The sequence below is a fragment of the Stigmatopora argus genome, chromosome 8 (assembly GCF_051989625.1).
Source record: "Stigmatopora argus isolate UIUO_Sarg chromosome 8, RoL_Sarg_1.0, whole genome shotgun sequence".
Taxonomy (NCBI): domain Eukaryota; kingdom Metazoa; phylum Chordata; class Actinopteri; order Syngnathiformes; family Syngnathidae; genus Stigmatopora; species Stigmatopora argus.
In genome coordinates this window covers 19,378,095-19,402,980 of record NC_135394.1, presented here as the reverse complement: position 1 = coordinate 19,402,980, position 24,886 = coordinate 19,378,095, and the positions used below count along the sequence as shown (strand labels likewise).

Sequence of the window (24,886 nt, the reverse complement as noted above, 5' to 3'; positions counted from 1 at the left end):
AATCAAGCAGGGTTCCCACATTCAGACAAATGACAACTAAAAACACTACTAACCCTCGACGTTTCGTGCGACGGTGACCGCAGGCAATCCTGCACCTGCTCCAAGCGGCCGCCCACGGTCGACGTTAGCTGGTCATGCAGTCGCGTGACCGTACGCTCCACCTCCGACCGGTGCTGAGTTTGCTGCTGCAAGCAGCTCTGCGCCTATGACGTGGTCCCAACAGAAGGTTTGTCAGCAATCAACAAGATGGCATCGAGCAGGGCCTTACCACAGCCGAGTGCTCAAATTTAGTCCGCAGCTCGTCGCAATGACGGACGGCTCGCTAATGACCAATAGGACATTTGACTCATTCATTTTGTTGTAGCTGTTTCATTTGGATATAGTATTACCACTGTAGGAGTAAAACTATGGTTGTTAACTCGATGACAATGAACAAAAGGTCTCCTGTCTGAGTTTGTTCGACGGGACCAGACGGAGTTAAGGAATTAGGGATAGGTGCTAAAACTGCACGTCTAAGACTAGCGATAGCCAACTGGTTTGACTTCTCGATTCCCAGCGCAGAAGCGCCAACTCTTCGGTCTTCTCAGAAAGCATCTAATGGCACATTAGGACATGGACTAGAAACAAAATCTCATCCTCATCCTCTCTGGGCAATGTTAAAGGTTCATTCCAATTTGGTATCTTGACAGTGGACATAAACACCCACCTGTTCTAAATCCGCTTTAGTCTTCGCCAATTGCAGCTCCAGGCTATCATTGCGTGCCTGTGACATAAAGACAACATCATACATGTCAATTGATACATTTTCCCAGTGTTTTATACCTTTTGTAATCATTTGAAATGGTGTACGCCGTATAACAACTTTTGTACGAGAAAAAAATGTTTTTAAAAAAGGGCCGTTATTTGTAAAAAAACGCCAGCCCTTATTTTGAAAATGTGCTGCAGTTTCACTCCAAGCCAGCTAGGGTGTCCCGAGCAATGTGTTCATGAACATGTGGTCCAATGCAGGTGCTGTTGCCCCCCGCCCGCCCGCATGAGCCAAAAGAGGATGAGACAGTTGAATCACGCATCACCTGGAGAAAAGTCGCCAAGTCCCCCAGGGATTCTTTTTTGACCTCCTTGACCGGGGCCCGTGTGAGCGTCAAAGAAAATATGGTGACGCTGGCCAACTCGGCGGTCTCTATTATGCTCAATTCGGCTGAGCGGTCCAGCGAGGGAGAGTCGGCCGAGAGCAGCAAATCAAGCCTGCGGAACAAAACAAAAGAGAAAAAGACTTGTTGGGGTGCACATTCCTTAGGAGATGAAACAAAAGGAGGAGAAGCTAGGGTACCTGAACTCGCTGGAACTCTGTTTGCTCCCACATTTCCCAAAAGCCTTCATCAGCGCTTCAGGAAATGAGCCCAATTGCGCATGAAGGCCATACCTCTCTTTCAAACTGCACACAAAAATCAAATAAAGGTGTTTTAAAATGACACACTGAATGGAATGGAATGCAATGCTGGTCAATTCTTCCCAGACAGACCTCGGGAAGTCCTCTTGGCAAAGACGGGAGGAAAACCGGAAAGAATGATCTGTCACATCCACGCAGGTAACAATGAGATCCTTAAAGCAAAAAGAAAAGGTCAATCAATAGACACATTGCTTACCACTCCCAGAAAGCCAACACACATTTTATGTCCAAGAAGAATTCTAATTTTATTTGCAAAATGTTTGAGTCATGATTAAAAATAAATAATAATGATACAGTACAGACGCTCCCCTACTTACGAACATTCGACTTACGAACAACGGTACATACGAACATGTCTGCAAATTGCGTTTATGTCGAAAAATGTTCGCAAGTTGGATTTTGTATTGCGCGCCTTTTTCCGAGTAGTGCTTCTTTCCGCCGCTAATACCGACGACGCCTGGCGCTGAGAGCGCTCGGCTCACCCAGCATCCACCTTCCTCTGCCCAGTTCGTTGCAGTGCGTAAGTTGCGCAAGTGCGTGACGTAGCTCCAGTGCGCAAAGAACCTTTTTCATTTTTATCATGAAATATCTCGTGCAGCCATTATTCAATATGGTTGGTGAAAAGCGAAAGGCTTCTAGTGAAGGAGATGCAAGCCATTTCATTTGAAACCAGTGGCAATAATAACGAAGCTTGATGCGCGTGAGAAAGTGGTGAGCGTTGCACGGGAATACAACTTGAATCGTTCCACCGACCGTCAGTACCATTTCTAAACAGAAAGATGGAGCAGCAGGACCCAAATATTGAACGTTGCACAAAGTTTGCAAATCAATTGAATGATGCCATACAGTGCTACCGCATCATTTATGATGGAAAAAAAGAAGAAAACGGTGCAATCGTCGTTAGCTCGCTTCTTTCGGCCACTTTCTAATACATACATTTCTCTCTCTATACAGTAGTGTACATATTCTCTCCATTTTATTAAATGTTTTTTTTTCAGTACAAACCAATGCATGTTACTTATACAAGCCTTAAACATACAAATGCACTTATATTTACCTTCAATATACTTATATCGGCCTTAAAGATAAATGATAATACAAAATATAGCACTGAATCAACTTACCAACTAATTCAACTTATGAACAACCGCTCGGAACCTAACTCCTTCGTTCGTAAGTAGGGGAGCGTCTGTACATGCTATTTCCATGTGTAACACAAATTTGGCCACAAGACATGGATGGTTTAAATTGAGGTTGCAATGTCACTCATTCTCAACAATGAAGACTTTTCTCATGGCACTTTTATTTAACATGAAGACAGTAAAGCACAGGATTTTTGATAGATTTGAAAAAAAAAAATGCTGTACTCACGTGTTTTTGAGGATCACTTGTGCTCGGCTCCGGTGCGATGGTGATGCGGAGGTTTTTTTTTCTGGAAGTATAAAAAGACTGTTTTCAGGGTTGATACAAGCAACTTCTGCAGACATGTAGTATTTTGAAATTTGCATCGAATTGACCAGCCACAAATGTTAAATGTGTCAGTATTTTGTGTACTCTACTAATACCTTTGACTAGAATTAGACTAGACACAGAATTCTTAACGGTTAAATAGTCCAAGAAATTGAAAGGTTACCGAGTTTCTGCGTGTGATGACAAGTAGGCTTTTGTGTTGTGGTAATGACGACATGGCCTATGTCCGATTAGAATTATGATTATTATTATTATTATTAATGATTGGAATCCCCCGTATTAAGCAATAGAAAAGCGTACAAATGCAACGCGGCACATATTTACTCACATACTAGGGTGCACGTAAAAGTGTTATGGTCGCGCCGCGTTGTCGTGACGCGACCGTGAATGTATTCGGACCCATAGCTCCTTAAATAACGAAACAGGAAATGATTTAATCATTTCCTGTTTCGTGTGAAAGGGGAATGCGTGTGCGCATATCATGCTTAAAGCATGACAATATTAGCAGTTGACGATGGCGTTTTCGTCTGCTACCAGTGACCGAGACGATCCGGATTACAGCCGAAATGCGTCAAACGAGATCCGTTTTACAAAAAACGTACTTAAAAAAAATCCCGTACAAAAGTTGTTATACGGCGTACACAATTTGAAATGATCAAAAAACGTATAAAATAAGGGGAAAACGTATAAGTTGACAGGTATGCGGGGAATAGTCACCGCCATTACTTAGACACAGAATTCTTAACTTTAAAATAGCCCCGGGGACTAAATTGACAGGTCAAAACTTGACTATCTTTGCTAAAACAACAATAAGGGCCTCAAAAAGTAGGCTTTTTCTCAGATTACCTGTCGTCGGAGCCTTCACACTTAACGGTGACTTCAAAAACTTCAGTCAGTCTCAAAGCCATGGCGATAGATAGCGTGACTCGTCGCGAGCATTGCCGGTGAAATTTAAACGCTTCCTCTTCTTCTTCTTCTTCTTCTTCTTCTTCTTCTTCTTCTTCTTCTTCTTCTTCTTCCACATTCTTCGTGTTTCTCTTCTTCGTCTCCTCCTAGCGGTTTGTTGGCAGTTTGCAAACAACTTCACAATGTATCACTACGACTAACCAGAATGGATGATTGATCTTGCAATTTAGTCAAATGACATTGAAAAAGTAATACACAATAATACTATGTATTTATTTGTACCATAAAAAAGACAACAATTGAGAAAAGCATTGATGATAATCCGATTTTATTGTTATTACAACATTAATGATAATAATAATCAGAAGAATCCAAATGACAAGAAAGACAAGGCACGACTAAAACACTACCTTGATAACGCTAAACCTGAAGAAAGTTTGGCTCTGATCCGGATAGTCTCGGTCGGTCACTGGTAGCAGACAAAAACATGATTGTCGATTGCTAATGGTGTCAGGCTTTGAGCCTGACATGCACCCGCGCGTCAGTCACGACTGCCCTTTTCACTATAGAAATATAGACAGTGTCAGTAAGCAATGTACATAGACAGTAGTCAAGGTGAATAATGTGGTTTTATTTGTGTGTTTTTTGTGTGTGTCGGTCTGTTGTGGTGTGGATCTTTCACTCTCACAGTGGAACATTTTTGCTCCGTGTCTAACTTTTCCGCCAGCCCTTATTTTGAAAATGTGCTGCAGTTTTACTCCAAGACAGCTAGGATGTCCCGAGCAATGTGTTCATAAACATGTGTGTCAGGCCCCAGACGAGATTGGTGGCTCGTTGCGCCCGCCACCCAACCACAGGTCCTGCCTCTAATGCAGGGCTGTCAAAGTCATTTGGCATGGTGGGCCACATACGGCGGCCTAGGGAGATGTCAAGTGGGCCGCACCATTAAAATGATACCATGCTCTGCTATAAATAACCCAAATATCATGTCTTTCCTTTGTTTTGGTGTAAAGAAGCACAAGAACATTAGGAAAATATTGAAATGGAATGAACTATCCTTTCATGAAACACCTCATATTTCCTTAGACAAATGTGCAATTGACTTTTATCATTCACAAATAGGCATTGCAACGGATCCCACTGATTGTACAAAGGCACAAAACTTGAATTGGTACTGAAAAATATAGTCATGCACTTTAAGATTAAAAGAGACTTTTAATGAAAGGAATTTTTAAACCACTTACACATACGCATATAAAATCAAAATGTAATCTTTTTGCGTGCACCTTACAAACTAAGGAGAGTGATTTGAAATGTGTAATGAAGAAAGTTTCTGTCTCAGTGATGCAGCTTGTCTTCTACTCTGATGGAAAGAGTGCGCCCCTTAGCGGATAATCCGTGAATTGCAGGGAATTAAGAATATGAATTCCATGTCTTTGATGCATTTTTTCCACTTTTAAATGATCCTGCGGGCCTGATCGAACCTCCTTGGGGGCCGGTTCCGGCCCGCGGGCCGTAAGTTTGACACCCCTGCCTCTAATGACTCGAGGGCTGCCAGGTGTGAGTCATTAGCCAGTGAGGAGTATTTAAGGCCACCAAGAACAGAACCACACTGCGGGATCGTCTGATCTGCTCACAGTGAGGTACGTACCTGCTTGTATTTTCTCGCCTTCCTTCGTTGATTTAAGACCTCTTGTTTTGCTCCCAGGATTCCGACTACGCTCGGCCTCCACGACCACGGATACGCCTAACGACACGCCGACGCCATCCCGACGCCATCCCCTCTGGTGCCTGGCCTTTCACTTGGATCATTCTAATCAAGATTGGAGAAGCAGACTCCCAGCCCTCGCCTGCTTTGGGCTCTTCCACCCCCGATCATAACAGCACGATCCCGCGGGCGCAGGCCAGGCCCCCTCCGACCCAATTTGGCAGGTGGTGGAACAGCATACCCAAGCTATTGCGTACCTCTGTTCTAAGGTATCGAGCATGGCTGAGACCCCTGGATGACATACGAGCACTACTCAATTCTTTGCCTCATTCACCAAGTGCCCAGCTAACCCCAGCCGCTCCCCTGGTAACACCGATATCGCCGCAACAGGGACCTAAGGCCCCCCCCCCCCCCTAGGGTGGAGATCTCGGCGCATGCCGGCGCTTCCTGGTTCAATGGCAGTTGGTGTTTGAACCACCGAGGCTCACCCACACCTCGGACCGAGCCAAGATCGCTTACCTGATCGGCTGCCTTCGTGATGAGGCCCTAGCCTGGGCGAGCGCCGAATGGGAGCAAGGCTCCCGCATTTGTACCTCCTACGACTTATTGACCGCAGAGATGCGAAAGATCTTCGCCGGGAGGCAGCCGGTGGGCGCTTAAGAGCTCTCAGACAAGGCGTCCGGAGCGTGGCAAAAGACTGGGTCGAATTCCGCATCTTAGCCACCGAGAGTGCCTTTAATGACTCCGCCCTCCCCCCACGACGGCTGAATGTGGAGATGCGGGAGGAGCTGGCGATCCGAGAGGAACCAGGGTCCCTCGACGCGCTCGTGGAATTGGCCATCCGGATCGACAGCCAGCCAACTAGAGAGACAACGAGGGCAGCGGCAGAAATGGCAACTTCTCGTTTAATGAGTGGCTTCTTTTGGAATAATTGTGACAAGTTGGAAATGTCAAAATGAGAGAGATAGAGGCACAATGTCTGCAGTTGTGTGACTTAACAAACAAATCTGGGACCTGTTTGTTTGCCATCAATTGAAAGTCCATGCTTGGACTTGGGCGCCTGCTTCCGGGTTCCCCCGCAGCGGCTGCGCCTCCCCCTCCTGTGGTGACGTCAGAACCCATGCAAATTGGTCGCGCTGGAGCGTCCGAGGAGGAACGCGACCCCCGATCATAACAATGCAGGTGCTGTTGCCTGCCCGCCCGCATGAGCTTAAAGAGGATGAGACAGTTGAATCACGCATCACCTGGAGCAAAGTCACAAGGTCCCCCACGTATTCTTCTTTGACTTGCTCGACCGGGGCCCGTGTGAGCGGCAAAGACAATTTGGTGACGAAGGAAAACTCGTCGGTCGCCACTATGCTCAATTGGGCTGAGCCGTCCAGCGAGGGAGAGTTGGAGGAGAGCAGCAATTCAAGCCTGCGGAAGAAAACAAAAGAGAAAAAGACTTGTTGGGGTGCACATTCCTTAGGAGATGAAACAAAAGGAGGAAAACCTAGGGTACCTGGACTCGCTGGAACTCTGCTCGCTCCCACATTTCCCAAAACACTTGACTATCTTTGCTAAAACAACAATAAGGACCTCAAAAAGTAGGCTTTTTTTTCCGATTACCTGTCGTTGCAGCCTTGAGACCTAAAGATGACTTCATAAACCTCACAATGCTTAACATCCATGGCGGGAGATAGCGTGACTCGTCGCGAGCATTGCCGGTGAAATTTAAACGCTTCCTCTTCTTCTTCCACCTTCTTCCACCTTCTTCCACCTTCTTCCACATTCTTCCACATTCTTCGTGTTTCAAGCGGGTCTGCACCTATGACGTGGTCCCAACAGATGGTTTGTCAACAATCCACAAGATGGCATCAAGCAGGGTTCCCACATTCAGACAAATGACAACTAAAAACACTACTAACCCTCGACGTTTCGTTCGACGGTAACCGCAGGCAATCCTGCACCTGCTCCAAGCGGACGCCCACGGTCGACGTTAGCTGGTCATGTAGTTGCAGCCTTGAGACCTAAAGATGACTTCATAAACCTCACAATGCTTAACATCCATGGCGGGAGATAGCGTGACTCGTCGCGAGCATTGCCGGTGAAATTTAAACGCTTCCTCTTCTTCTTCTTCTTCCACCTTCTTCCACATTCTTCCACATTCTTCGTGTTTCAAGCGGGTCTGCACCTATGACGTGGTCCCAACAGATGGTTTGTCAACAATCCACAAGATGGCATCAAGCAGGGTTCCCACATTCAGACAAATGACAACTAAAAACACTACTAACCCTCGACGTTTCGTTCGACGGTAACCGCAGGCAATCCTGCACCTGCTCCAAGCGGACGCCCACGGTCGACGTTAGCTGGTCATGCAGTCGCGTGACCGTACGCTCCACCTCCGACCGGTGCTGAGTTTGCTGCTGCAAGCAGCTCTGCGCCTATGACGTGGTCCCAACAGATGGTTTGTCAACAATCCACAAGATGGCATCAAGCAGGGTTCCCACATTCAGACAAATGACAACTAAAAACTCTACTAACCTCCGTCGCATTGCCAGATAAACCCTCCGCCTTTGATGGTAATGCCGTCAGGCATTGCAGCGCCTGTCTGAGACGCTGGTCCACTGTGTCCATTGCCTGCTTGTGTTGTTGCATCATCTGCAAGTCCACCTCCGACCGATGCTGAATTTGCTGCTCCAAGCGGGTCTGCGCCTACGACGTGGTCCCAACAGAAGGTTTGTCAGCACATCCACAAGATGGCATCGAGCAGGGCCTTACCTCAGCCACGGTCGACATTAACTGTCCTTGTTGTTGCACCATCTTATGCTCTACTCTTGAAACTCCTCAAAAAACTTTAGGGCCTCCAGCCGATATATTGGACTCGATTCCGGGTCCATGGTTACGTTCACCGCCTTGATGAGCTGCTCACACATGACGGCGACATCCATGGTCCAAGTCGCAGCCGAGTGCTCAAACTTCATCTGCAGCTGCGATAGGGTTAGGGTTTGACGCGCCAACTCTTCGGTCTTCTCAGAAAGCATCTAATGGCACATTAGGACATGGACTAGAAACAAAATCTCATCCTCATTCTCTCTGGGCAACGTCAAAGACTGCTGCTGCTGCTGCTGCTGCTGCCTTGAAGCCTAACGGTGACTTCAATCACTTTCGTCAAAGACTGCTCCTGCCTTGAAGCCATTGCGGGAAATATCCGTGACTCGTCCAAGGTCCACGTGCGGATTGCCAGTTGAAATTTAAACGCTTCCACTTCTTCTTCTCTCTCTAGCAGTGTGCCGCAGCAACGCATACAGTGTCCTCGACTGTGTGAAGTTATGTGATATGTGTCATGTTTCATTTATTTTTTTATTATTATTTTATTTATGATTTTTTTTTATTATTATTTTTTTTTTTTTATTATTAATAAAGCAACATACTTAGCAATGTATCACTACGACTAACCAGGATGGATGATTGATCTTGCAATTTAGTCAAATGACATTTAAAAAAGTAATACATAATATTCTTCTTCTTCTTCTTCTTCTTCTTCCACATTCTTCGTGTTTCTCTTCTTCGTCTCCTCCTAGCGGTTTGTTGGCAGTTTGCAAACAACTTCACAATGTATCACTACGACTAACCAGAATGGATGATTGATCTTGCAATTTAGTCAAATGACATTGAAAAAGTAATACACAATAATACTATGTATTTATTTGTACCATAAAAAAGACAACAATTGAGAAAAGCATTGATGATAATCCGATTTTATTGTTATTACAACATTAATGATAATAATAATCAGAAGAATCCAAATGACAAGAAAGACAAGGCACGACTAAAACACTACCTTGATAACGCTAAACCTGAAGAAAGTTTGGCTCTGATCCGGATAGTCTCGGTCGGTCACTGGTAGCAGACAAAAACATGATTGTCGATTGCTAATGGTGTCAGGCTTTGAGCCTGACATGCACCCGCGCGTCAGTCACGACTGCCCTTTTCACTATAGAAATATAGACAGTGTCAGTAAGCAATGTACATAGACAGTAGTCAAGGTGAATAATGTGGTTTTATTTGTGTGTTTTTTGTGTGTGTCGGTCTGTTGTGGTGTGGATCTTTCACTCTCACAGTGGAACATTTTTGCTCCGTGTCTAACTTTTCCGCCAGCCCTTATTTTGAAAATGTGCTGCAGTTTTACTCCAAGACAGCTAGGATGTCCCGAGCAATGTGTTCATAAACATGTGTGTCAGGCCCCAGACGAGATTGGTGGCTGGTTGCGCCCGCCACCCAACCACAGGTCCTGCCTCTAATGCAGGGCTGTCAAAGTCATTTGGCATGGTGGGCCACATACGGCGGCCTAGGGAGATGTCAAGTGGGCCGCACCATTAAAATGATACCATGCTCTGCTATAAATAACCCAAATATCATGTCTTTCCTTTGTTTTGGTGTAAAGAAGCACAAGAACATTAGGAAAATATTGAAATGGAATGAACTATCCTTTCATGAAACACCTCATATTTCCTTAGACAAATGTGCAATTGACTTTTATCATTCACAAATAGGCATTGCAACGGATCCCACTGATTGTACAAAGGCACAAAACTTGAATTGGTACTGAAAAATATAGTCATGCACTTTAAGATTAAAAGAGACTTTTAATGAAAGGAATTTTTAAACCACTTACACATACGCATATAAAATCAAAATGTAATCTTTTTGCGTGCACCTTACAAACTAAGGAGAGTGATTTGAAATGTGTAATGAAGAAAGTTTCTGTCTCAGTGATGCAGCTTGTCTTCTACTCTGATGGAAAGAGTGCGCCCCTTAGCGGATAATCCGTGAATTGCAGGGAATTAAGAATATGAATTCCATGTCTTTGATGCATTTTTTCCACTTTTAAATGATCCTGCGGGCCTGATCGAACCTCCTTGGGGGCCGGTTCCGGCCCGCGGGCCGTAAGTTTGACACCCCTGCCTCTAATGACTCGAGGGCTGCCAGGTGTGAGTCATTAGCCAGTGAGGAGTATTTAAGGCCACCAAGAACAGAACCACACTGCGGGATCGTCTGATCTGCTCACAGTGAGGTACGTACCTGCTTGTATTTTCTCGCCTTCCTTCGTTGATTTAAGACCTCTTGTTTTGCTCCCAGGATTCCGACTACGCTCGGCCTCCACGACCACGGATACGCCTAACGACACGCCGACGCCATCCCGACGCCATCCCCTCTGGTGCCTGGCCTTTCACTTGGATCATTCTAATCAAGATTGGAGAAGCAGACTCCCAGCCCTCGCCTGCTTTGGGCTCTTCCACCCCCGATCATAACAGCACGATCCCGCGGGCGCAGGCCAGGCCCCCTCCGACCCAATTTGGCAGGTGGTGGAACAGCATACCCAAGCTATTGCGTACCTCTGTTCTAAGGTATCGAGCATGGCTGAGACCCCTGGATGACATACGAGCACTACTCAATTCTTTGCCTCATTCACCAAGTGCCCAGCTAACCCCAGCCGCTCCCCTGGTAACACCGATATCGCCGCAACAGGGACCTAAGGCCCCCCCCCCCCCTAGGGTGGAGATCTCGGCGCATGCCGGCGCTTCCTGGTTCAATGGCAGTTGGTGTTTGAACCACCGAGGCTCACCCACACCTCGGACCGAGCCAAGATCGCTTACCTGATCGGCTGCCTTCGTGATGAGGCCCTAGCCTGGGCGAGCGCCGAATGGGAGCAAGGCTCCCGCATTTGTACCTCCTACGACTTATTGACCGCAGAGATGCGAAAGATCTTCGCCGGGAGGCAGCCGGTGGGCGCTTAAGAGCTCTCAGACAAGGCGTCCGGAGCGTGGCAAAAGACTGGGTCGAATTCCGCATCTTAGCCACCGAGAGTGCCTTTAATGACTCCGCCCTCCCCCCACGACGGCTGAATGTGGAGATGCGGGAGGAGCTGGCGATCCGAGAGGAACCAGGGTCCCTCGACGCGCTCGTGGAATTGGCCATCCGGATCGACAGCCAGCCAACTAGAGAGACAACGAGGGCAGCGGCAGAAATGGCAACTTCTCGTTTAATGGGTGGCTTCTTTTGGAATAATTGTGACAAGTTGGAAATGTCAAAATGAGAGAGATAGAGGCACAATGTCTGCAGTTGTGTGACTTAACAAACAAATCTGGGACCTGTTTGTTTGCCATCAATTGAAAGTCCATGCTTGGACTTGGGCGCCTGCTTCCGGGTTCCCCCGCAGCGGCTGCGCCTCCCCCTCCTGTGGTGACGTCAGAACCCATGCAAATTGGTCGCGCTGGAGCGTCCGAGGAGGAACGCGACCCCCGATCATAACAATGCAGGTGCTGTTGCCTGCCCGCCCGCATGAGCCAAAAGAGGATGAGACAGTTGAATCACGCATCACCTGGAGCAAAGTCACAAGGTCCCCCACGTATTCTTCTTTGACTTGCTCGACCGGGGCCCGTGTGAGCGGCAAAGACAATTTGGTGACGAAGGAAAACTCGTCGGTCGCCACTATGCTCAATTGGGCTGAGCCGTCCAGCGAGGGAGAGTTGGAGGAGAGCAGCAATTCAAGCCTGCGGAAGAAAACAAAAGAGAAAAAGACTTGTTGGGGTGCACATTCCTTAGGAGATGAAACAAAAGGAGGAAAACCTAGGGTACCTGGACTCGCTGGAACTCTGCTCGCTCCCACATTTCCCAAAACACTTGACTATCTTTGCTAAAACAACAATAAGGACCTCAAAAAGTAGGCTTTTTTTTCCGATTACCTGTCGTTGCAGCCTTGAGACCTAAAGATGACTTCATAAACCTCACAATGCTTAACATCCATGGCGGGAGATAGCGTGACTCGTCGCGAGCATTGCCGGTGAAATTTAAACGCTTCCTCTTCTTCTTCCACCTTCTTCCACATTCTTCCACATTCTTCCACATTCTTCGTGTTTCAAGCGGGTCTGCACCTATGACGTGGTCCCAACAGATGGTTTGTCAACAATCCACAAGATGGCATCAAGCAGGGTTCCCACATTCAGACAAATGACAACTAAAAACACTACTAACCCTCGACGTTTCGTTCGACGGTAACCGCAGGCAATCCTGCACCTGCTCCAAGCGGACGCCCACGGTCGACGTTAGCTGGTCATGTAGTTGCAGCCTTGAGACCTAAAGATGACTTCATAAACCTCACAATGCTTAACATCCATGGCGGGAGATAGCGTGACTCGTCGCGAGCATTGCCGGTGAAATTTAAACCCTTCCTCTTCTTCTTCTTCTTCCACCTTCTTCCACCTTCTTCCACATTCTTCCACATTCTTCGTGTTTCAAGCGGGTCTGCACCTATGACGTGGTCCCAACAGATGGTTTGTCAACAATCCACAAGATGGCATCAAGCAGGGTTCCCACATTCAGACAAATGACAACTAAAAACACTACTAACCCTCGACGTTTCGTTCGACGGTAACCGCAGGCAATCCTGCACCTGCTCCAAGCGGACGCCCACGGTCGACGTTAGCTGGTCATGTAGTTGCAGCCTTGAGACCTAAAGATGACTTCATAAACCTCACAATGTTTCACATCCATGGCGGGAGATAGCGTGACTCGTCGCGAGCATTGCCGGTGAAATTTAAACGCTTCCTCTTCTTCTTCCACATTCTTCCACCTTCTTCCACATTCTTCCACATTCTTCGTGTTTCAAGCGGGTCTGCACCTATGACGTGGTCCCAACAGATGGTTTGTCAACAATCCACAAGATGGCATCAAGCAGGGTTCCCACATTCAGACAAATGACAACTAAAAACACTACTAACCCTCGACGTTTCGTTCGACGGTAACCGCAGGCAATCCTGCACCTGCTCCAAGCGGACGCCCACGGTCGACGTTAGCTGGTCATGTAGTTGCAGCCTTGAGACCTAAAGATGACTTCATAAACCTCACAATGTTTCACATCCATGGCGGGAGATAGCGTGACTCGTCGCGAGCATTGCCGGTGAAATTTAAACGCTTCCTCTTCTTCTTCCACATTCTTCCACCTTCTTCCACATTCTTCCACATTCTTCGTGTTTCAAGCGGGTCTGCACCTATGACGTGGTCCCAACAGATGGTTTGTCAACAATCCACAAGATGGCATCAAGCAGGGTTCCCACATTCAGACAAATGACAACTAAAAACACTACTAACCCTCGACGTTTCGTTCGACGGTAACCGCAGGCAATCCTGCACCTGCTCCAAGCGGACGCCCACGGTCGACGTTAGCTGGTCATGTAGTTGCAGCCTTGAGACCTAAAGATGACTTCATAAACCTCACAATGTTTCACATCCATGGCGGGAGATAGCGTGACTCGTCGCGAGCATTGCCGGTGAAATTTAAACGCTTCCTCTTCTTCTTCTTCTTCCACCTTCTTCCACATTCTTCCACATTCTTCGTGTTTCAAGCGGGTCTGCACCTATGACGTGGTCCCAACAGATGGTTTGTCAACAATCCACAAGATGGCATCAAGCAGGGTTCCCACATTCAGACAAATGACAACTAAAAACACTACTAACCCTCGACGTTTCGTTCGACGGTAACCGCAGGCAATCCTGCACCTGCTCCAAGCGGACGCCCACGGTCGACGTTAGCTGGTCATGCAGTCGCGTGACCGTACGCTCCACCTCCGACCGGTGCTGAGTTTGCTGCTGCAAGCAGCTCTGCGCCTATGACGTGGTCCCAACAGATGGTTTGTCAACAATCCACAAGATGGCATCAAGCAGGGTTCCCACATTCAGACAAATGACAACTAAAAACTCTACTAACCTCCGTCGCATTGCCAGATAAACCCTCCGCCTTTGATGGTAATGCCGTCAGGCATTGCAGCGCCTGTCTGAGACGCTGGTCCACTGTGTCCATTGCCTGCTTGTGTTGTTGCATCATCTGCAAGTCCACCTCCGACCGATGCTGAATTTGCTGCTCCAAGCGGGTCTGCGCCTACGACGTGGTCCCAACAGAAGGTTTGTCAGCACATCCACAAGATGGCATCGAGCAGGGCCTTACCTCAGCCACGGTCGACATTAACTGTCCTTGTTGTTGCACCATCTTATGCTCTACTCTTGAAACTCCTCAAAAAACTTTAGGGCCTCCAGCCGATATATTGGACTCGATTCCGGGTCCATGGTTACGTTCACCGCCTTGATGAGCTGCTCACACATGACGGCGACATCCATGGTCCAAGTCGCAGCCGAGTGCTCAAACTTCATCTGCAGCTGCGATAGGGTTAGGGTTTGACGCGCCAACTCTTCGGTCTTCTCAGAAAGCATCTAATGGCACATTAGGACATGGACTAGAAACAAAATCTCATCCTCATTCTCTCTGGGCAACGTCAAAGACTGCTGCTGCTGCTGCTGCTGCTGCTGCCTTGAAGCCTAACGGTGACTTCAATCACTTTCGTCAAAGACTGCTCCTGCCTTGAAGCCATTGCGGGAAATATCCGTGACTCGTCCAAGGTCCACGTGCGGATTGCCAGTTGAAATTTAAACGCTTCCACTTCTTCTTCTCTCTCTAGCAGTGTGCCGCAGCAACGCATACAGTGTCCTCGACTGTGTGAAGTTATGTGATATGTGTCATGTTTCATTTATTTTTTTATTATTATTTTATTTATGATTTTTTTTTATTATTATTATTTTTTTTTATTATTAATAAAGCAACATACTTAGCAATGTATCACTACGACTAACCAGGATGGATGATTGATCTTGCAATTTAGTCAAATGACATTTAAAAAAGTAATACATAATATTCTTCTTCTTCTTCTTCTTCTTCCACATTCTTCGTGTTTCTCTTCTTCGTCTCCTCCTAGCGGTTTGTTGGCAGTTTGCAAACAACTTCACAATGTATCACTACGACTAACCAGAATGGATGATTGATCTTGCAATTTAGTCAAATGACATTGAAAAAGTAATACACAATAATACTATGTATTTATTTGTACCATAAAAAAGACAACAATTGAGAAAAGCATTGATGATAATCCGATTTTATTGTTATTACAACATTAATGATAATAATAATCAGAAGAATCCAAATGACAAGAAAGACAAGGCACGACTAAAACACTACCTTGATAACGCTAAACCTGAAGAAAGTTTGGCTCTGATCCGGATAGTCTCGGTCGGTCACTGGTAGCAGACAAAAACATGATTGTCAATTGCTAATGGTGTCAGGCTTTGAGCCTGACATGCACCCGCGCGTCAGTCACGACTGCCCTTTTCACTATAGAAATATAGACAGTGTCAGTAAGCAATGTACATAGACAGTAGTCAAGGTGAATAATGTGGTTTTATTTGTGTGTTTTTTGTGTGTGTCGGTCTGTTGTGGTGTGGATCTTTCACTCTCACAGTGGAACATTTTTGCTCCGTGTCTAACTTTTCCGCCAGCCCTTATTTTGAAAATGTGCTGCAGTTTCACTCCAAGACAGCTAGGATGTCCCGAGCAATGTGTTCATAAACATGTGTGTCAGGCCCCAGACGAGATTGGTGGCTGGTTGCGCCCGCCACCCAACCACAGGTCCTGCCTCTAATGCAGGGCTGTCAAAGTCATTTGGCATGGTGGGCCACATACGGCGGCCTAGGGAGATGTCAAGTGGGCCGCACCATTAAAATGATACCATGCTCTGCTATAAATAACCCAAATATCATGTCTTTCCTTTGTTTTGGTGTAAAGAAGCACAAGAACATTAGGAAAATATTGAAATGGAATGAACTATCCTTTCATGAAACACCTCATATTTCCTTAGACAAATGTGCAATTGACTTTTATCATTCACAAATAGGCATTGCAACGGATCCCACTGATTGTACAAAGGCACAAAACTTGAATTGGTACTGAAAAATATAGTCATGCACTTTAAGATTAAAAGAGACTTTTAATGAAAGGAATTTTTAAACCACTTACACATACGCATATAAAATCAAAATGTAATCTTTTTGCGTGCACCTTACAAACTAAGGAGAGTGATTTGAAATGTGTAATGAAGAAAGTTTCTGTCTCAGTGATGCAGCTTGTCTTCTACTCTGATGGAAAGAGTGCGCCCCTTAGCGGATAATCCGTGAATTGCAGGGAATTAAGAATATGAATTCCATGTCTTTGATGCATTTTTTCCACTTTTAAATGATCCTGCGGGCCTGATCGAACCTCCTTGGGGGCCGGTTCCGGCCCGCGGGCCGTAAGTTTGACACCCCTGCCTCTAATGACTCGAGGGCTGCCAGGTGTGAGTCATTAGCCAGTGAGGAGTATTTAAGGCCACCAAGAACAGAACCACACTGCGGGATCGTCTGATCTGCTCACAGTGAGGTACGTACCTGCTTGTATTTTCTCGCCTTCCTTCGTTGATTTAAGACCTCTTGTTTTGCTCCCAGGATTCCGACTACGCTCGGCCTCCACGACCACGGATACGCCTAACGACACGCCGACGCCATCCCGACGCCATCCCCTCTGGTGCCTGGCCTTTCACTTGGATCATTCTAATCAAGATTGGAGAAGCAGACTCCCAGCCCTCGCCTGCTTTGGGCTCTTCCACCCCCGATCATAACAGCACGATCCCGCGGGCGCAGGCCAGGCCCCCTCCGACCCAATTTGGCAGGTGGTGGAACAGCATACCCAAGCTATTGCGTACCTCTGTTCTAAGGTATCGAGCATGGCTGAGACCCCTGGATGACATACGAGCACTACTCAATTCTTTGCCTCATTCACCAAGTGCCCAGCTAACCCCAGCCGCTCCCCTGGTAACACCGATATCGCCGCAACAGGGACCTAAGGCCCCCCCCCCCCCCCTAGGGTGGAGATCTCGGCGCATGCCGGCGCTTCCTGGTTCAATGGCAGTTGGTGTTTGAACCACCGAGGCTCACCCACACCTCGGACCGAGCCAAGATCGCTTACCTGATCGGCTGCCTTCGTGATGAGGCCCTAGCCTGGGCGAGCGCCGAATGGGAGCAAGGCTCCCGCATTTGTACCTCCTACGACTTATTGACCGCAGAGATGCGAAAGATCTTCGCCGGGAGGCAGCCGGTGGGCGCTTAAGAGCTCTCAGACAAGGCGTCCGGAGCGTGGCAAAAGACTGGGTCGAATTCCGCATCTTAGCCACCGAGAGTGCCTTTAATGACTCCGCCCTCCCCCCACGACGGCTGAATGTGGAGATGCGGGAGGAGCTGGCGATCCGAGAGGAACCAGGGTCCCTCGACGCGCTCGTGGAATTGGCCATCCGGATCGACAGCCAGCCAACTAGAGAGACAACGAGGGCAGCGGCAGAAATGGCAACTTCTCGTTTAATGAGTGGCTTCTTTTGGAATAATTGTGACAAGTTGGAAATGTCAAAATGAGAGAGATAGAGGCACAATGTCTGCAGTTGTGTGACTTAACAAACAAATCTGGGACCTGTTTGTTTGCCATCAATTGAAAGTCCATGCTTGGACTTGGGCGCCTGCTTCCGGGTTCCCCCGCAGCGGCTGCGCCTCCCCCTCCTGTGGTGACGTCAGAACCCATGCAAATTGGTCGCGCTGGAGCGTCCGAGGAGGAACGCGACCCCCGATCATAACAATGCAGGTGCTGTTGCCTGCCCGCCCGCATGAGCCAAAAGAGGATGAGACAGTTGAATCACGCATCACCTGGAGCAAAGTCACAAGGTCCCCCACGTATTCTTCTTTGACTTGCTCGACCGGGGCCCGTGTGAGCGGCAAAGACAATTTGGTGACGAAGGAAAACTCGTCGGTCGCCACTATGCTCAATTGGGCTGAGCCGTCCAGCGAGGGAGAGTTGGAGGAGAGCAGCAATTCAAGCCTGCGGAAGAAAACAAAAGAGAAAAAGACTTGTTGGGGTGCACATTCCTTAGGAGATGAAACAAAAGGAGGAAAACCTAGGGTACCTGGACTCGCTGGAACTCTGCTCGCTCCCACATTTCCCAAAACACTTGACTATCTTTGCTAAAACAACAATAAGGACCTCAAAAAGTAGGCTTTTTTTTCCGATTACCTGTCGTTGCAGCCTTGAGACCTAAAGATGACTTCATAAACCTCACAATGCTTAACATCCATGGCGGGAGATAGCGTGACTCGTCGCGAGCATTGCCGGTGAAATTTAAACGCTTCCTCTTCTTCTTCCACCTTCTTCCACCTTCTTCCACATTCTTCCACATTCTTCGTGTTTCAAGCGGGTCTGCACCTATGACGTGGTCCCAACAGATGGTTTGTCAACAATCCACAAGATGGCATCAAGCAGGGTTCCCACATTCAGACAAATGACAACTAAAAACACTACTAACCCTCGACGTTTCGTTCGACGGTAACCGCAGGCAATCCTGCACCTGCTCCAAGCGGACGCCCACGGTCGACGTTAGCTGGTCATGTAGTTGCAGCCTTGAGACCTAAAGATGACTTCATAAACCTCACAATGTTTCACATCCATGGCGGGAGATAGCGTGACTCGTCGCGAGCATTGCCGGTGAAATTTAAACGCTTCCTCTTCTTCTTCCACATTCTTCCACCTTCTTCCACATTCTTCCACATTCTTCGTGTTTCAAGCGGGTCTGCACCTATGACGTGGTCCCAACAGATGGTTTGTCAACAATCCACAAGATGGCATCAAGCAGGGTTCCCACATTCAGACAAATGACAACTAAAAACACTACTAACCCTCGACGTTTCGTTCGACGGTAACCGCAGGCAATCCTGCACCTGCTCCAAGCGGACGCCCACGGTCGACGTTAGCTGGTCATGTAGTTGCAGCCTTGAGACCTAAAGATGACTTCATAAACCTCACAATGTTTCACATCCATGGCGGGAGATAGCGTGACTCGTCGCGAGCATTGCCGGTGAAATTTAAACGCTTCCTCTTCTTCTTCCACATTCTTCCACCTTCTTCCACATTCTTCGTGTTTCAAGCGGGTCTGCACCTATGACGTGGTCCCAACAGATGGTTTGTCAACAATCCACAAGATGGCATCAAGCAGGGTTCCCACATTCAGACAAATGACAACTAAAAACACTACTAACCCTCGACGTTTCGTTCGACGGTAACCGCAGGCAATCCTGCACCTGCTCCAAGCGGACGCCCACGGTCGACGTTAGCTGGTCATGTAGTTGCAGCCTTGAGACCTAAAGATGACTTCATAAACCTCACAATGTTTCACATCCATGGCGGGAGATAGCGTGACTCGTCGCGAGCATTGCCGGTGAAATTTAAACGCTTCCTCTTCTTCTTCCACATTCTTCCACCTTCTTCCACATTCTTCCACATTCTTCGTGTTTCAAGCGGGTCTGCACCTATGACGTGGTCCCAACAGATGGTTTGTCAACAATCCACAAGATGGCATCAAGCAGGGTTCCCACATTCAGACAAATGACAACTAAAAACACTACTAACCCTCGACGTTTCGTTCGACGGTAACCGCAGGCAATCCTGCACCTGCTCCAAGCGGACGCCCACGGTCGACGTTAGCTGGTCATGTAGTTGCAGCCTTGAGACCTAAAGATGACTTCATAAACCTCACAATGTTTCACATCCATGGCGGGAGATAGCGTGACTCGTCGCGAGCATTGCCGGTGAAATTTAAACGCTTCCTCTTCTTCTTCCACCTTCTTCCACATTCTTCCACATTCTTCGTGTTTCAAGCGGGTCTGCACCTATGACGTGGTCCCAACAGATGGTTTGTCAACAATCCACAAGATGGCATCAAGCAGGGTTCCCACATTCAGACAAATGACAACTAAAAACACTACTAACCCTCGACGTTTCGTTCGACGGTAACCGCAGGCAATCCTGCACCTGCTCCAAGCGGACGCCCACGGTCGACGTTAGCTGGTCATGTAGTTGCAGCCTTGAGACCTAAAGATGACTTCATAAACCTCACAATGCTTAACATCCATGGCGGGAGATAGCGTGACTCGTCGCGAGCATTGCCGGTGAAATTTAAACGCTTCCTCTTCTTCTTCCACCTTCTTCCACATTCTTCCACATTCTTCGTGTTTCAAGCGGGTCTGCACCTATGACGTGGTCCCAACAGATGGTTTGTCAACAATCCACAAGATGGCATCAAGCAGGGTTCCCACATTCAGACAAATGACAACTAAAAACACTACTAACCCTCGACGTTTCGTTCGACGGTAACCGCAGGCAATCCTGCACCTGCTCCAAGCGGACGCCCACGGTCGACGTTAGCTGGTCATGTAGTTGCAGCCTTGAGACCTAAAGATGACTTCATAAACCTCACAATGTTTCACATCCATGGCGGGAGATAGCGTGACTCGTCGCGAGCATTGCCGGTGAAATTTAAACGCTTCCTCTTCTTCTTCCACCTTCTTCCACATTCTTCCACATTCTTCGTGTTTCAAGCGGGTCTGCACCTATGACGTGGTCCCAACAGATGGTTTGTCAACAATCCACAAGATGGCATCAAGCAGGGTTCCCACATTCAGACAAATGACAACTAAAAACACTACTAACCCTCGACGTTTCGTTCGACGGTAACCGCAGGCAATCCTGCACCTGCTCCAAGCGGACGCCCACGGTCGACGTTAGCTGGTCATGTAGTTGCAGCCTTGAGACCTAAAGATGACTTCATAAACCTCACAATGTTTCACATCCATGGCGGGAGATAGCGTGACTCGTCGCGAGCATTGCCGGTGAAATTTAAACGCTTCCTCTTCTTCTTCCACCTTCTTCCACATTCTTCCACATTCTTCGTGTTTCAAGCGGGTCTGCACCTATGACGTGGTCCCAACAGATGGTTTGTCAACAATCCACAAGATGGCATCAAGCAGGGTTCCCACATTCAGACAAATGACAACTAAAAACACTACTAACCCTCGACGTTTCGTTCGACGGTAACCGCAGGCAATCCTGCACCTGCTCCAAGCGGACGCCCACGGTCGACGTTAGCTGGTCATGTAGTTGCAGCCTTGAGACCTAAAGATGACTTCATAAACCTCACAATGTTTCACATCCATGGCGGGAGATAGCGTGACTCGTCGCGAGCATTGCCGGTGAAATTTAAACGCTTCCTCTTCTTCTTCCACATTCTTCCACCTTCTTCCACATTCTTCCACATTCTTCGTGTTTCAAGCGGGTCTGCACCTATGACGTGGTCCCAACAGATGGTTTGTCAACAATCCACAAGATGGCATCAAGCAGGGTTCCCACATTCAGACAAATGACAACTAAAAACACTACTAACCCTCGACGTTTCGTTCGACGGTAACCGCAGGCAATCCTGCACCTGCTCCAAGCGGACGCCCACGGTCGACGTTAGCTGGTCATGTAGTTGCAGCCTTGAGACCTAAAGATGACTTCATAAACCTCACAATGTTTCACATCCATGGCGGGAGATAGCGTGACTCGTCGCGAGCATTGCCGGTGAAATTTAAACGCTTCCTCTTCTTCTTCCACCTTCTTCCACATTCTTCCACATTCTTCGTGTTTCAAGCGGGTCTGCACCTATGACGTGGTCCCAACAGATGGTTTGTCAACAATCCACAAGATGGCATCAAGCAGGGTTCCCACATTCAGACAAATGACAACTAAAAACACTACTAACCCTCGACGTTTCGTTCGACGGTAACCGCAGGCAATCCTGCACCTGCTCCAAGCGGACGCCCACGGTCGACGTTAGCTGGTCATGTAGTTGCAGCCTTGAGACCTAAAGATGACTTCATAAACCTCACAATGTTTCACATCCATGGCGGGAGATAGCGTGACTCGTCGCGAGCATTGCCGGTGAAATTTAAACGCTTCCTCTTCTTCTTCCACCTTCTTCCACATTCTTCCACATTCTTCGTGTTTCAAGCGGGTCTGCACCTATGACGTGGTCCCAACAGATGGTTTGTCAACAATCCACAAGATGGCATCAAGCAGGGTTCCCACATTCAGACAAATGACAACTAAAAACACTACTAACCCTCGACGTTTCGTTCGACGGTAACCGCAGGCAATCCTGCACCTGCTCCAAGCGGACGCCCACGGTCGACGTTAGCTGGTCATGTAGTTGCAGCCTTGAGACCTAAAGATGACTTCATAAACCTCACAATGTTTCACATCCATGGCGGGAGATAGCGTGACTCGTCGCGAGCATTGCCGGTGAAATTTAAACGCTTCCTCTTCTTCTTCCACCTTCTTCCACATTCTTCCACATTCTTCGTGTTTCAAGCGGGTCTGCACCTATGACGTGGTCCCAACAGATGGTTTGTCAACAATCCACAAGATGGCATCAAGCAGGGTTCCCACATTCAGACAAATGACAACTAAAAACACTACTAACCCTCGACGTTTCGTTCGACGGTAACCGCAGGCAATCCTGCACCTGCTCCAAGCGGACGCCCACGGTCGACGTTAGCTGGTCATGTAGTTGCAGCCTTGAGACCTAAAGATGACTTCATAAACCTCACAATGTTTCACATCCATGGCGGGAGATAGCGTGACTCGTCGCGAGCATTGCCGGTGAAATTTAAACGCTTCCTCTTCTTCTTCCACCTTCTTCCACATTCTTCCACATTCTTCGTGTTTCAAGCGGGTCTGCACCTATGACGTGGTCCCAACAGATGGTTTGTCAACAATCCACAAGATGGCATCAAGCAGGGTTCCCACATTCAGACAAATGACAACTAAAAACACTACTAACCCTCGACGTTTCGTTCGACGGTAACCGCAGGCAATCCTGCACCTGCTCCAAGCGGACGCCCACGGTCGACGTTAGCTGGTCATGTAGTTGCAGCCTTGAGACCTAAAGATGACTTCATAAACCTCACAATGCTTAACATCCATGGCGGGAGATAGCGTGACTCGTCGCGAGCATTGCCGGTGAAATTTAAACGCTTCCTCTTCTTCTTCTTCTTCCACCTTCTTCCACATTCTTCCACATTCTTCGTGTTTCAAGCGGGTCTGCACCTATGACGTGGTCCCAACAGATGGTTTGTCAACAATCCACAAGATGGCATCAAGCAGGGTTCCCACATTCAGACAAATGACAACTAAAAACACTACTAACCCTCGACGTTTCGTTCGACGGTAACCGCAGGCAATCCTGCACCTGCTCCAAGCGGACGCCCACGGTCGACGTTAGCTGGTCATGCAGTCGCGTGACCGTACGCTCCACCTCCGACCGGTGCTGAGTTTGCTGCTGCAAGCAGCTCTGCGCCTATGACGTGGTCCCAACAGATGGTTTGTCAACAATCCACAAGATGGCATCAAGCAGGGTTCCCACATTCAGACAAATGACAACTAAAAACTCTACTAACCTCCGTCGCATTGCCAGATAAACCCTCCGCCTTTGATGGTAATGCCGTCAGGCATTGCAGCGCCTGTCTGAGACGCTGGTCCACTGTGTCCATTGCCTGCTTGTGTTGTTGCATCATCTGCAAGTCCACCTCCGACCGATGCTGAATTTGCTGCTCCAAGCGGGTCTGCGCCTACGACGTGGTCCCAACAGAAGGTTTGTCAGCACATCCACAAGATGGCATCGAGCAGGGCCTTACCTCAGCCACGGTCGACATTAACTGTCCTTGTTGTTGCACCATCTTATGCTCTACTCTTGAAACTCCTCAAAAAACTTTAGGGCCTCCAGCCGATATATTGGACTCGATTCCGGGTCCATGGTTACGTTCACCGCCTTGATGAGCTGCTCACACATGACGGCGACATCCATGGTCCAAGTCGCAGCCGAGTGCTCAAACTTCATCTGCAGCTGCGATAGGGTTAGGGTTTGACGCGCCAACTCTTCGGTCTTCTCAGAAAGCATCTAATGGCACATTAGGACATGGACTAGAAACAAAATCTCATCCTCATTCTCTCTGGGCAACGTCAAAGACTGCTGCTGCTGCTGCTGCTGCTGCTGCCTTGAAGCCTAACGGTGACTTCAATCACTTTCGTCAAAGACTGCTCCTGCCTTGAAGCCATTGCGGGAAATATCCGTGACTCGTCCAAGGTCCACGTGCGGATTGCCAGTTGAAATTTAAACGCTTCCACTTCTTCTTCTCTCTCTAGCAGTGTGCCGCAGCAACGCATACAGTGTCCTCGACTGTGTGAAGTTATGTGATATGTGTCATGTTTCATTTATTTTTTTATTATTATTTTATTTATGATTTTTTTTTATTATTATTTTTTTTTTTTTATTATTAATAAAGCAACATACTTAGCAATGTATCACTACGACTAACCAGGATGGATGATTGATCTTGCAATTTAGTCAAATGACATTTAAAAAAGTAATACATAATATTCTTCTTCTTCTTCTTCTTCTTCCACATTCTTCGTGTTTCTCTTCTTCGTCTCCTCCTAGCGGTTTGTTGGCAGTTTGCAAACAACTTCACAATGTATCACTACGACTAACCAGAATGGATGATTGATCTTGCAATTTAGTCAAATGACATTGAAAAAGTAA

General features: G+C 47.6%; 3 protein-coding genes and 4 long non-coding RNA genes across 7 annotated transcripts in view; 3 read left to right on the top strand and 4 right to left on the bottom strand.

Moving 5' to 3' along the window:
• The window catches only part of rtca (RNA 3'-terminal phosphate cyclase), a 90,549-nt gene that overhangs the window by 3,084 nt on the left and 62,579 nt on the right, over nucleotides 1-24,886 (top strand). The gene's annotated exons all lie outside the window — the stretch shown is intronic.
• Nucleotides 58-1,115, bottom strand: LOC144079144 (uncharacterized). The gene is made up of 3 exons (XR_013301438.1): nucleotides 1,074-1,115; nucleotides 707-763; nucleotides 58-203 (listed from the first exon to the last, which is right to left on the bottom strand). It is a non-coding gene; the product is annotated as an uncharacterized LOC144079144 (long non-coding RNA).
• On the top strand, nucleotides 4,721-6,528 carry LOC144079353 (uncharacterized). Its single transcript, XR_013301503.1, has 2 exons — nucleotides 4,721-5,469; nucleotides 5,535-6,528. It is a non-coding gene; the product is annotated as an uncharacterized LOC144079353 (long non-coding RNA).
• LOC144079083 (uncharacterized) lies at nucleotides 7,513-8,776 on the bottom strand. Its single transcript, XM_077607634.1, has 4 exons — nucleotides 8,295-8,776; nucleotides 8,058-8,228; nucleotides 7,808-7,957; nucleotides 7,513-7,707 (listed from the first exon to the last, which is right to left on the bottom strand). The coding sequence occupies exons 1-4, from the start codon at nucleotides 8,334-8,336 to the stop codon at nucleotides 7,513-7,515; spliced, it is 558 nt and encodes a 185-aa protein (XP_077463760.1). The 5' UTR covers nucleotides 8,337-8,776.
• Nucleotides 11,573-12,417, bottom strand: LOC144079447 (uncharacterized). Its single transcript, XM_077608224.1, has 2 exons — nucleotides 12,263-12,417; nucleotides 11,573-12,070 (listed from the first exon to the last, which is right to left on the bottom strand). Exons 1-2 carry the CDS (start codon nucleotides 12,403-12,405, stop codon nucleotides 11,683-11,685), a joined length of 531 nt encoding a protein of 176 aa, XP_077464350.1. The 5' UTR covers nucleotides 12,406-12,417; the 3' UTR covers nucleotides 11,573-11,682.
• On the top strand, nucleotides 15,700-17,875 carry LOC144079449 (uncharacterized). The gene is made up of 2 exons (XR_013301537.1): nucleotides 15,700-16,815; nucleotides 16,881-17,875. It is a non-coding gene; the product is annotated as an uncharacterized LOC144079449 (long non-coding RNA).
• On the bottom strand, nucleotides 17,771-18,632 carry LOC144079448 (uncharacterized). Its single transcript, XR_013301536.1, has 2 exons — nucleotides 18,490-18,632; nucleotides 17,771-18,297 (listed from the first exon to the last, which is right to left on the bottom strand). It is a non-coding gene; the product is annotated as an uncharacterized LOC144079448 (long non-coding RNA).